Source organism: Oncorhynchus mykiss, chromosome 11, assembly GCF_013265735.2.
Source record: "Oncorhynchus mykiss isolate Arlee chromosome 11, USDA_OmykA_1.1, whole genome shotgun sequence".
NCBI classification, from domain to species: Eukaryota; Metazoa; Chordata; class Actinopteri; order Salmoniformes; family Salmonidae; genus Oncorhynchus; species Oncorhynchus mykiss.
The window spans coordinates 46,649,710-46,661,999 of record NC_048575.1 but is presented as its reverse complement, the minus strand read 5'-3'; the positions used below and the strand labels follow the sequence as shown (position 1 = coordinate 46,661,999).

Below are 12,290 nucleotides of genomic sequence, written 5' to 3'. Positions count from 1 at the left end.
TTTGCACAATGATTACTCCTTTTTATCCATCTCATTGTTTCATGTGTGTATATCGATGGTTGTCACGGTTTTAAATGTATTTGATTTTTAAAAAAGTTTTGAACCTTGACTGCACAACAAATTTCCCAATAGGGAGAAAAAATATATAATTTGGAACAGTAGAGAAGCATATTAGAGATGGGCCATCTGTTGCCTTGAGAGTTAAAGAATTAACACATGTGAAAAAGAACCCCAAACACCAAGCTGTGACAGAGCATTAAGGTATCTTACAAAAATGGGACCGCTTCTCATTGATCGTCATTGTTAGTTAGACAAGTTAGCGCGCGTACCTTTATCAGGTAATAGTTGGCTAGAAAATAAACTTAAATGGATAACTGAAAAAAAAAAAGAGACTTCCCATAGCTGCCAAAAAGGTAAACAATGCAATTTTCCACAGTACCTTTTCACCATTTGCAAGCTACATCCGTGTGTAATCACCTTCTTAGTGTTCAAATGCCTATATATTATGTTGTTGCCTGTTTTTCCCTTTTTAAGTATTACAGGAGACATTGAAGTGAGACTGGTTGCATGGTGCTTAAAACACACACACACACACACACACACACACACACACACATACATACATGACACCATGATGTAGCTGTCACTTTCAAAGAGATTCACAATTGGTACTCACTCACATGCTGTCAAGTTTAGAAAAGGTCAGCATTACTACAAGCATCTACAATGAAAATCTACCTCAAACCAGATCCCTCGACTAAAATGACAAATTGTAATAAAATCAACAATGAATAGAAATAGTTGAAGACACCAAAACCATTTCCCTGTTGCTCATTTTATGTCTAATCTTGTTTTTTTTAAATGTGAGATTTGGAAAGATGACAGCTGTTTGATTATGAATAATCGCTCTCAGTTCATGGAGAGGGCTAATAGAATTTTCGATTCCATTTTCAGAGTTGATTCCTCTTACACAATATGGTGCCCGTGTATATCCACCATAATATTCTTATAGCGTCCAATTGGATTACGGTAAACAGTTCAGATGCTCTAATTGGTCAGTGTGGTACGCACAGAGCAGATGTCAGGATTTGAATGAAGGCGGTGACTATATTTAGCCTAACAAAACATACCATCCATTCATAGACCTATGTGATAATCTAACCATATATACCAATGATTATTGATGAAACAATGCAAAGGGCATTGCTGTGACCAATTAATCCAGTCCTGTAAAACAGTAAAATCTGAAATTTACAGCAATTCAGGGGTCATTCAACGGTCAATGATCAGGGCAGATTTGTGTCTGAAAAACGAATTAAGGATTATGTTTTTATGATCAGAAAAAAATAATGGTTTTGCGCCATCTGCTGTTATTCTTAGCAAGAAGCAGGCTACTTGTAAAAGAATAAGCCATAGTTCACCAAAATTGAAATAAAGTGCATTTATTTAAGAAAGAAAACAATTTGAAACCAACATCACAGTTAACAAATGCTTTCTTGAATTCAGTTAGAAAAAAACAAGCTTACCTGCTAGCAAATTAAGCAGTACGAAGACTGTTCCCCAGAAATCTAATCAAAGTGAACTCAGGTACTTTAGAGAGAATGTTCTGCTGTTTGGCAACTTGATCATTAGCCGTTTTTAGCTCTAGTCCCCAGAAAACAGACGAAAAGACACATCAGTAACATGTCCAAAGTGCTGTTGGTTATCAGTGTAATTAACTACATTAAGCCCCTCGATCACAGCTTTAAAGATGAGACATTTCAAATATTCTCTGCTGTCTTTAGTAGGTCTGGCCTGTAGGTCTGGCCTGAGTAGCAGTAGAACACTGATCCTCCCAACCAAATCATGTCTGTGGCCCAAGCCCAAATGGAATCAAGACCCTACTATGCACTTGTGGAGATATAACTGGCAATACGATTTTTTTAAATTATTTCCCTAGCCCATCAGAGGGCAAGTTCAATTTATTACCATATCGAGTACACCTATCAAATCTTCTCAGGTCTACACAAGAGCATACAGTGCCTTTGGAAAGTATTCAGACCCCTTGACTTTTTCCAAATTGTATTACGTTACAGCCTTATTATAAAATGGATAAATACAAAAAAAAATCCTCAGCAATCTACACACAATACTCTATAATGACAAAGTGAACAGGTTTTTAGAAATACCTTATTTACATAAGTATTCAGACCCTTTGGTATGAGACTCGAAATTGAGCTCAGGTGCATCCTGTTTCCATTGATCATCCTTGAGATGTTTCTACAACTTGATTGGAGTCCACCCGTGGTAAATTCAATTGATTGGACATTATTTGGAAAGGCACACACGTCTATAAGGTCCCACAGTTGACAGTGCATGTCAGAGCAAAAACCAAACAATGAGGTCGAAGAATTTGTCCTTTGCGCTCCGAGACAGTATTGTGTCGAGGCACAGATCTGGGAAGGGAACCAAAAAATGTCTGCAGCATTGAAGGTCACCAAGAACACAGTGGCCTCCATCATTCTTAAATGGCAAATTTTTGGAACCACCAAGACTCTCCCTAGAGCAGGCCGCCCAGCCAAGGTGAGCAATAGGGGGAGAAGGGCCTTGGTCAGGGAGGCGACCAAGAACCCGATGGTCACTCTGACAGAGCTCTAGAGTTCCTCTGTGGAGATGGGATAACCATCTCTGCAGCACTCCACCAATCAGTCACTCCTCAATAAAAGGCACATGACAGTCTGCTTGGAGTTTGCTAAATGGCACCTAAAGACCATGAGCAACAAGATTCTCTGGTCTGATGAAACCAAGATTGAACTCTTTGGCCTGAATGCCAAGCATCACGTCTGGAGGAAACATGGCACCATACCTACGGTGAAGCATGGTGGTAACAGCATCATGCGATGGGGATGTTTTTCAGCTGCAGGGACTGGGAGACTCGTCAGGATCGAGGCAAAGATGAACGAAACAAAGCACAGAGAAATCCTTGACGAAAACCTGCTCCAGAGTGCTCAGGACTTCAGACTGGGGCAAAGGTTAACCTTCCAACAGGACAACGACCCTAAGCATAGCCAAGACAACACAGGAGTGGTTTTGGGGCAAGTCTCAATGTCCTTGAGTGGCCCAGCCAGAGCCCGATCGAACATCTCTGGAGAGACCTGAAAATAGCTGTGCAACAATGCTCCCCATTCAACCTGACAAATCTTGAGAGGATCTGCAGAGAAGAATGGGAGAAACTTCCCAAATACAGGTGTGCCAAGCTTGTAGCGTCATACCCAAAAAGACACAAGGCTGTAATCGCTGCCAAAGGTGCTTCAACAAAGTACTGCGTAAAGGGTCTGAATAATTTATTTATAAATAACTGTTTTTGCTTTGTCATTGTGTTATTGTGTGTAGACTGATGAGGGGGAAAAAACAATTGAATCCATTTTAGAATAAGGCTGTAACCAAAAATGTGGAAAAAGTCAAGGGGTGTGAATACTTTCCAAAGGCACTGTAGGTAAGCTCCATTTGGGATTGGGAACGTTAGAGGGGATCGCCTCCTTCAGTACAAAATTATGCTACATGGAGCAGATCTGACGCGTCACTCATTTCACAGGTCTCTGTAGTTTCAAGATACATTTTTTTTTAAAGACAGCCCTAACAGGAGTCCTTAGAACCCTGTTGAGTTTGAAGTCTAATGGACAGATTCTTTGACATTTAAGAAAGGAAAGTGTTAGACAATGCCTACGATAATCAATGTTTTCGACCTTGTTTGTTTGCGAGCACCACTGAACCGTGTGTATGCTCCTTTGACATCCACAGGTAGGCACAGTGGCTTCTGCTATTGCTTTGTTGAGGTTCTGATGCTTGATGGTGCCCAGTGACCATGGCCAACAAGATCAAACCCTCTTGCATAACAAGCCCTTAGCCCAATTGAATAAAACCTGGTTTCTGGGGCAAGTCAAAACCTGTTTGAATGATCATGTAGCTCACTTTCATTTTAACATTGTGACAATGACAACACGAATACAAAACATGAATTCTTGCAGCACGAGAAGGAAAAAGGGTTGGAAGCACCAGCAAGTCATATTGTTTGATGACATTCTGTTCAAAGTAGAAAAAAAATCCATATCGATGACCAGAAAACCATGTTCGATGTGTCTACAATAAACTAACATACTGCACTTTCACTAGTTTCAGAGGGACTGTAGGACAATGGAACCCTGAGATATTCAATCTTTCGAATGGCTGTGTGACTGGAATGCCATTTCCAGGGTCATCTTAATAAAAAAATAAAACATGTTTTAAAAACTTTTTGCAACAGGAAACTGAAAATGTGCAGGTAGCCCCTCCCGGTTTCATTCTGCTCCCGTCCATTTGGTGCCTAATGAAATTGACCCAGGGCTCTAAAAACAACAACCTTCCAGAGTCACAACTAAAGCAGCTACCGGTCGGTCCCAAGTTTAACCTGATCTTCACAACACCCAACAAACACAATCACTTGTTGGAACCCTTACACTCCAATGGAAATCCTTCCCAAAATAATATCAAAGAATACCTGGATACCTCTTCGGGAGAGCGGAGTGGCTTTGGCTCTGTTTTAAAAGGACAGGAGGAATCAAGGATTTGACAGCTTCTACACTTTTAAGACAGAGCCTAAGTGTTATATAGAAATACAAATCTAGCAATACATCTGTTCGGTTTTTTTTTTTAAACCAAAAATAGGTATTAAAGTATTAAATACAGATGGTTTTATTTGACATATGTTACATGGATGTTTTTCCGGTGTCATGGCAGATTGTAGTGAAGGAGGGTGGGGTGGGGCTGGATTGGGGGTGTGGTGGTGGCCGCTTCTTGATCAACGAAAAGTTAATGCAGTTATGGCAAGGCGTGGCCTTAATTATTATTCTTTCCCTCCTATTTTCCTTTTTTTACTTCTCTGTGAGCGAGAGCTGCAATATCCTCTCCAGCTCCTCCTCTTCCTCCTTCCTCCTCCTCTCCTCCTCGGCCTGGGCCCGGGCCGACAGCTCCATGGCCATGCGGAGGTCAGTGTCGGGGCTGGAGGCCGAGGTGCCCGAGCTCGCCTGACTCGACGTGGTGTCTCCCAAGTCCACCAGCACCCCCTCTGGGATGCTTCTGGAACAACAGAGGGATATGGATATAGTCTGAATATACTGTATGTGCTAACTGGAAATCACTTTAGACAAAAGTGAAAAGTGTAGATAATGATATGCATGAATACTTGGTGTACCCGTCACTCTGGCTACTGAGTATGGGGTCTGTGAGGTCACCATTGGCATCCTCCCAGGTCACTTCCTAGAGGACAAAACAAAAAAGGTGGAGTTAGCGAGGTGAAACTCCTGGCACGTCGCAGATAAAACTTGCATAAATGTAACGGACAGAGTTCCCTACTCCTTATGTCAGACAATACTATCGTTTCCACGCAATCCATTCTATCTGGAAGTTTTACAACATTGCAGCTTCCTGAACAGACCGAGCACTGGTTGAACACGAAGGCGGATGGCCGTGAGCGCAAGAGGACCAGATAGAGAGTCAAACAGATGAGTAGGAGGGGTGTGTGAGTGATCTAGGACCTGTCCCGGGGCTCCCCCACCGGACTCCAGCAGACTCTGGTGGATAGCATACTGCAGTAGCTCCTCGTCATGATTTGACACCGGCGTGTGGCGGCTGCCACCCCCTCCTCGGTGGCGGTAATGTGAGGGCACCTCAAACACCGACGGGCACACCTGGAATAGAGGGGGAACTGGGTGGAGGGAACAGTCATACAGAAGGATGTTACTAGTGGTGGCTGTTAATATTGACATTACGACCAAAAGCAATATGGATAGAAACATTAATATTGGTTGTTCATCTGTTAGATGCAACTGAAGAAATACATTTGAGAAATGACTAAATGTGCGATTTGTTTTTTTCAGACCCCATGGGGACGATTGCCGGAGTCACCCTGGTCAGCGGCATGGGCATGCTTTGCCTACCTGCAGCTTCGCCGCAGCCTCCCTCCTCCCTCACCTCCTCCTCCTCCTCCTCCTCCTCCTCGGGTGTGGCAGCGGAGGGGGGTGTCTCCAAGGGTTCGCCCGTACTGCATTTGTTGACACTGCCAAATGAAATGCGGGCGTTGAGCACATGGAATAGGGGAATCTCTGTGTGAGAGGAAACAAAGACGGGTCACTCCACAGATCCCATTATCTATAAGCAAACGCCTCAATGGTGGGCTTTTCATTGTGATAACTGCACATACACATACAAGGTTTTCCTCAATCAGGCCCTGTATGTATGAAGTGTCTCAGAGTAGGAGGGCTGATTTGGGGTCCGTTTTGCCTTTTAGTTCACAAGGAATAAGGTTATATGGACAGGGTGGACTGAACCTTGCTCAGCAGACCTCCTCTGAGACGCTTGATACAGTTGTGTTTGAATGAGCTGATTGTTTACACAAAATGCTTGTGCCATTCTCATTTCGTCACGCTGTTCCAGAGGTGTGATTGTACCTATTTTTACAGGGAACCCCGGAGGGAACTTGAGGGTGACAAAATCCCGCAGCCGGGCGAAGTGGGTACTGGTCCGGGCCATGAGATCGATGATGGGGGTGACCTGCTCCACCAGGGAGAGGGGGTGTTCCTCGCTCATCCACAATGTACCCTTGAACCTGAACACATCAGGGTTGAATTCATTATTGTACACTGTAGAAAAACATTTCGCAACGGAAAATGAAAATAAGAATTTCTTATTGGACAAGTTACGGCAGTCCCTCCTGTTTCAGCCCCATTTTCTTCTGTTTGGTGCCTAATGAATACGAACCAGAAAACACTCTCATCGTGTTTGAGGGATCAGCTTGAGGAAGCGCAGAATCGCTAATCTTGATCCCATCATGAGTAGTGATTTGTAGATATGGCTATTTGTAGATTATGCTCACTGCAAAGTAGTCCCATCTCAATACAATCACCCCTACGCTAAAACCTAAACACCAACACCTTCATATGATCTGAGAGGGAACCTGTTAGAAAAACAATCAAGACTTCTGATGACATGAATACTGATCAGAAAGTCTCGCTCTCTCCTGGGTTTTGCAGCATAATTTTCTTACTTCTGGGTTCGGATGGTAAGTTCAATGGGCCGGCCAATGTCTCGGTCTTCAAGGTCAAACGCAGGGTCAAAGTACTCCTCTGGTGTGATGGCGGTGGGGTTGTTGGCTGTCGCGTACTCCAGAGTGAGGTCCTATCCACAATATGACCAGAGTAGAGCATTCTTATTGAAGCCGTTATAAACCAAGTTCACCGTTCTTATTGAAGTCAATATGAACCAAGACGAAGCATTCTTATTGAAGCCGTTATAAACCAAGTTCACCGTTCTTATTGAAGTCAATATGAACCAAGACGAAGCATTCTTATTGAAGCCGTTATAAACCAAGTTCACCGTTCTTATTGAAGTCAATATGAACCAAGACAAAGCATTCTTATTGAAGCCGTTATAAACCAAGTTCACCGTTCTTATTGAAGTCAATATGAACCAAGACGAAGCATTCTTATTGAAGCCGTTATAAACCAAGTTCACCGTTCTTATTGAAGTCAATATGAACCAAGACGAAGCATTCTTATTGAAGCCATTATAAACCAAATAGGCAAGTAAGAGTCTGTCTATGTAGGTAATACTGAAATTTGATGGGATAATCCCGCAATAATCTCAAATTCAGGTCTGCTGATCTCTTACCCCTTGAGCACTTATCTGCTGCTCCACTGTGCCCAGAAGAGACTCCAGAACATTCCTCTCACCTAGAAGCCAAAAAAAGAGACAATCCACACAAAGTGTTATTGTGTCTGACAGAGCGCTGGTCTCCAACAAGTCCCCTTCTAAACCGAGACAGGTCTCTCTGGGTTATTATAGCTGTGCACGAGTCTCCTAGCATTACACTGCAACTGAAACTCTGCTTATTAAACATTGAGATAAGGACCATGTCTCTTAGGCCAGAAGTAGTGCACTACGCAGGGAACGGGGAACCATTTCAGATACAGACTAACTGGTATGTCCCTCTACCACCTCCTTGAGGGATCATAGAGTGTATACTTTTTATTCTAGCCTTCTCCTCATCGGTGAGATGCTCTGTCCTCGTCCGGATCACCACGTTTACATTGTTCACAGTGAAAACCTGCAATGAAAAGAAAAACAACTCGTGCAGTATACCGCATACTATTCTTCCGTTTACTGGTACTAAAAGAAAAATAACTAACTATTTTTTTAAAAGAAGCTGGCAATCTACTGTAGATCTGGTCAAATTATAGAAAGGGACTTGCGTAAGGTCAGCAAACCTAGACAAGCGACAAAATAATTAAACATCAACAACACAAGAATGCTTTAATAAATGCACAAACCTTCGCCTCGAAACCATTGACAACTTCCGTTTTGTCACTCCTCCAACCCCAAATCCCAGATTTATTTCTGTGAAAAACAATTTAAATGTCATGTTACTATAAATCCCTATACTAATGTGCACATCCTTCAACAGACACGTTATACTACACAATAGAGAAACACGATAGGGTACGGTTTGGGTCTCGCCTCTCAAAAGCAATGTCCCTGGTGTCCAGAAAGGTATTGACAATGGGCGTGGTCAGCCGCTTGGCCACTTCCTGTTCTGCAGGTTGCATGGAGTCCAGCGTTACGTCTTCTATCTCCCTGGAGATGTCAAAGCGTTCCGTGTCCACCACCTGTTCGTCATGGTTCACCTCCATCAACTCTGTGCAGACATCTGCCAATGAGCACAAACACACACTATGAAACAGAAGCCAACAGAGCAAAAGGCGAGATAAAAGATGAGACGGCCTGCTAAAACACAGGTTAGGAGGACACAATTGTGTGTAAGCCTCACTCAGGGAAAAAGGGACTCACCATCTCCCCTGAAAATGTAGCTCCGACGACCTCTGATCCAGGTCATGTTCTCGAAGCCTAGCAGAGTGGCGTCCACACGCAGGCTGGCCCCACTCTTCCAGATCCGACACACGTCACTGGGACAAACCCGGGAAACGAGAGGGACTGGGAAAGGATGGGAAAGCAATGTAAACTACAACGTTGCAAACACACACGGCCAATTGTAAAGGGGGATTTTCAAGTAGAACTTACTCCAACTTGTGAACTCCCATTTCATTTCCATGTAGAAATCTTGGGACTGGGGGAGATTGAAAAGAGGCTTGAGTTTGCAGTTCTTAGTTTTTTGTGACGAGTGTGATGAGTGAAAAACATTTCAGAGAGGGGAGCAAACAGAGAGAGAGAAAACACCTCACGGATCTTGCTCAGAAGCTCAGGCACTCCTCCCAGAGCTGTAGAGGCTTTGAGGTAGTCTCGCCGCTGGAGCACTAGCTGAACCATCTCTGGGTCGCCGGTGCTGACTGCCTCCTGCAGCACTACACACAAACACATGCTTACGACAAGAAGATATTTTTAACATATAACATACTTCTGTGATAACAATTCTTACTTTTGTAAACATTTGTTATGGCCAGCATCAGCCAGTAAGCTGTGTGTGTAGTAACAAGAGGTATTGTGTGAAGCAGTAGAAAGAAATAGAGTGTCCCACTACGACTGGAATAGACACCTACTGATTCAAGCGTACATAATGTGTGAAATTGTGACGGAAACCCCCAAGGTCAATTTGTGGAAGTGACTTTGATCACACAATTTAACAACCAACAAATAGACCTATACCAAGGCGTGTCAGATGAAGCCATAGCCATATAAATAGTTTGCCAAAGTAATGGTATTAATAAACATTTACATTTGGATATACATTTATTTTATTCATTACAAATAAAAAAGACAATATCCAAACGTAAATGTTTATTATAAATATCATGAATTTGGCATACTATTTATAGGGCTAATCAAGGCAAAGCACAGAGGTCTGGATTGCAGTATGTCATGGAGGAAAGCCGGCCTAACCTGTCCAATTCTTGGCATTCTCTTTGGTAACTTCAGCGCCATTTCTCAGAAGCACTCTCACCGACTCCAGGTGGCCCAGCGACACAGCCAGGTGGAGCGGTGTCCTTCCCCTGGGATCCACAGCCTCTACGTCGTTCTGAGAGAAACAAACAAACAAGCATTGCAATGGCTTCAAAAACAAATAGCCTAGCTACCTAAAGAGAATCTCTCGAGATCTCCATGAGATCGACATCATACACACTGGGAGTTATAGCTACACTGAGGAGATTCGATCATCTGGCCCGGGTTACCCAGGTGGGAGGAGTTTGCACCGGGTGAAAAGTGATTGAATTAGATTTCCTCATGGATATTCAGTCTGAAAGAAATCTGCTTACAAACAGTTCCCTACAAGCCAGAATGTTGAATACAATTATATTTACACTTACTTTACCGGTTGTACATGCTGTTGGTCCTTTTGAAGTTAGGAGGTGGAGATAGGGTATACACAGGAAAGTGTTGTTTACCCAACTTTTTGCAGCACCGGTAGGTTCTGCCGCTTGTATTTTCAATCTCCTGACGCATTGCACAATATAAACAATAGCCAAATGTAACCAAACATATCATCCGAAGCACATTTCCTCAATCTGGAAGTGTTAGTAAAATTTGCCAGCTGATTGTGCGGGACAACATGCACCCTGTGGTTCGGTTTGGCTCAGCCATATTGTGCAACTGTTTGTGCGAATTGTGTCAGTAATGAAAATAAAAACACAAATCAATACACAGACCAGCATACTGAAGGTCTGATTGATAACGCTTCCCTGTGGATATTTTGTATCAGATTACCTCAGACATAGTGGCAAAATCAGAAGACAACAGGTGAAGTAAGTTGAAATGGAGTTTGTTCAACATTATGACTTGGAATGGGACTGTTCCGGAATGCTGAGCCTACATGTTAGAGACGAGAGTGTATTTCACTCTCCTATTCTAAAAGAGGCTAAATCTGAGCAGCTCAGATTACTGTTAATTTGTGAAGGGCGCTCCTCCCTCACCACTTTTGCACTTCACGGGCCATAAACCGGTTCACCGCGGCTCAGGTTAAAAGAACTCCCTCATTTCCTGTTAATAACAAATACTCAACTGACCACAAAAACATTTAGAATGGAGAAAAGCAACCATATCTTTGGGTTATGATTTCCTGATAATTATCCACATCAATTCTCAGCTAGGTTATTATAGTAGGAAAATACCGTTTCTAAGCTCTTAATGCGTTTCAAGAATCAGTGGCCAGCCTGTGCCAGATGTCGAACAAAGTAGCCAGTAGTAATGTAAACAGGACGGCTAGCTATGCTGAATGAAATGTGTACTGTAGTTAATATGATCAATAATGCAACATGGCATTCCATGAACCCTTAAACTGGCAGAGCATACATAGCCTAGGAATTACGCCAATCAAAGTATATGGTTATCCATGTCAGGCCAAGTAGCTAACGTTAGCTATCAAGGTAGCCAAGTTAGTAACGTGCTAGCTAGCTTCAGACACTTTGAAGCAAATACATCTGTAGTTAGTTAGCTAAAGGCAGCGAAACAGAAAAGTACATATAGCTAGCTCATTGTCCATATTTTGACATAGCTACCTTTGTTGAGTCGTTTTCCAATTTCCTGTAATCATTTTCCCAGACTAAGGAATGTAGTGGAAACTTCACCCTGAAATCTTCGTTGGCCGCGGATAACATCTTCCCCTGCTAGTTTACACTTCTCAATGTATCTAGCCTATATTTACAGCCATGGACAACCTAAGCTAAACCTTAAAGTTGAAGAAATGTTAATCAATGCACCTCATCTCATTTTCCAACAGGACCCATGTCAAATTGTGCTAGCCATAGATAGCCAACTACTACCAAATAAAACTTTTCGAAAAACAAGGAAGTGTCACGTTGAGACTTGTGGTAGGGGTGTTTGAGATAAACTATTTGAGGATAAAGACTAATATAGGACTATATTTATGAATACATATTATTACATGTATATATTTATTAAAAATACACGTTTTTAAGTTCAATATTTGCTAAAAATAATAATAATAATAATCCTCGCGAAAATATATATTTTTTCAAGCAAGCACGTGACCATGTTACACTATGGCCGGGGAAAGCGGGGCTTTACTAATTTGTGCCAAATACAAATACTTTTTCGTACATATAATTTTAGTATTGTAAATATAGAAAGCTACTTCAAGTAGTGAATATTTGCGCAATTAAACTGCAAATCAATTACAACAATTAATGTGAGCCTATTTACCATCCACGTCACATCCCTTAACCGCAACAACAAGCACTTACGAAGGCCATGGCTAGAAGGGATCCAGCTTTTGTCAAATGGACGTCAAAAGTGTTTTATTTCTTTGT

General features: G+C 42.3%; 1 protein-coding gene across 3 annotated transcripts; it reads right to left on the bottom strand.

The window, feature by feature from the left end:
- Nucleotides 1-3,614: 3,614 nt before the first annotated feature.
- On the bottom strand, nt 3,615-11,971 carry ankrd13a (ankyrin repeat domain 13A). 3 transcript variants are annotated; one of them, XM_021621016.2, is made up of 16 exons: nt 11,520-11,971; nt 10,332-10,458; nt 9,907-10,042; nt 9,247-9,371; nt 9,091-9,136; nt 8,860-9,003; nt 8,530-8,719; nt 8,343-8,409; nt 8,038-8,119; nt 7,684-7,745; nt 7,061-7,191; nt 6,465-6,622; nt 5,955-6,119; nt 5,553-5,722; nt 5,201-5,274; nt 3,615-5,094 (listed from the first exon to the last, which is right to left on the bottom strand). In XM_021621016.2, the coding sequence occupies exons 1-16, from the start codon at nt 11,552-11,554 to the stop codon at nt 4,890-4,892; spliced, it is 1,917 nt and encodes a 638-aa protein (XP_021476691.2). In that variant the 5' UTR covers nt 11,555-11,971; the 3' UTR covers nt 3,615-4,889. The 3 variants fall into 3 exon arrangements, with proteins under 3 accessions (XP_021476691.2, XP_021476692.2, XP_021476693.2); XM_021621017.2 differs by having other exon boundaries at nt 5,210-5,274; nt 11,520-11,969; XM_021621018.2 differs by lacking the exon at nt 10,332-10,458 and having other exon boundaries at nt 11,520-11,967.
- Nucleotides 11,972-12,290: the final 319 nt, after the last annotated feature.

Excerpts from the sequence above, each read along its gene's own strand:
- ankrd13a (XM_021621016.2), bottom strand. The coding sequence starts at position 11,554 with ATGATTACAGGAAATTGGAAAACGACTCAACAAAG. Across the intron at positions 5,723-5,954 it reads AGGCTGCGGCGAAGCTGCAG|TTCCCCCTCTATTCCAGGTG; the intron begins GTAGGCAAAGCA and ends CCCTCCACCCAG. Across the intron at positions 5,095-5,200 it reads CAGAGTGACGGGTACACCAA|AAGCATCCCAGAGGGGGTGC; the intron begins GTATTCATGCAT and ends CTGTTGTTCCAG.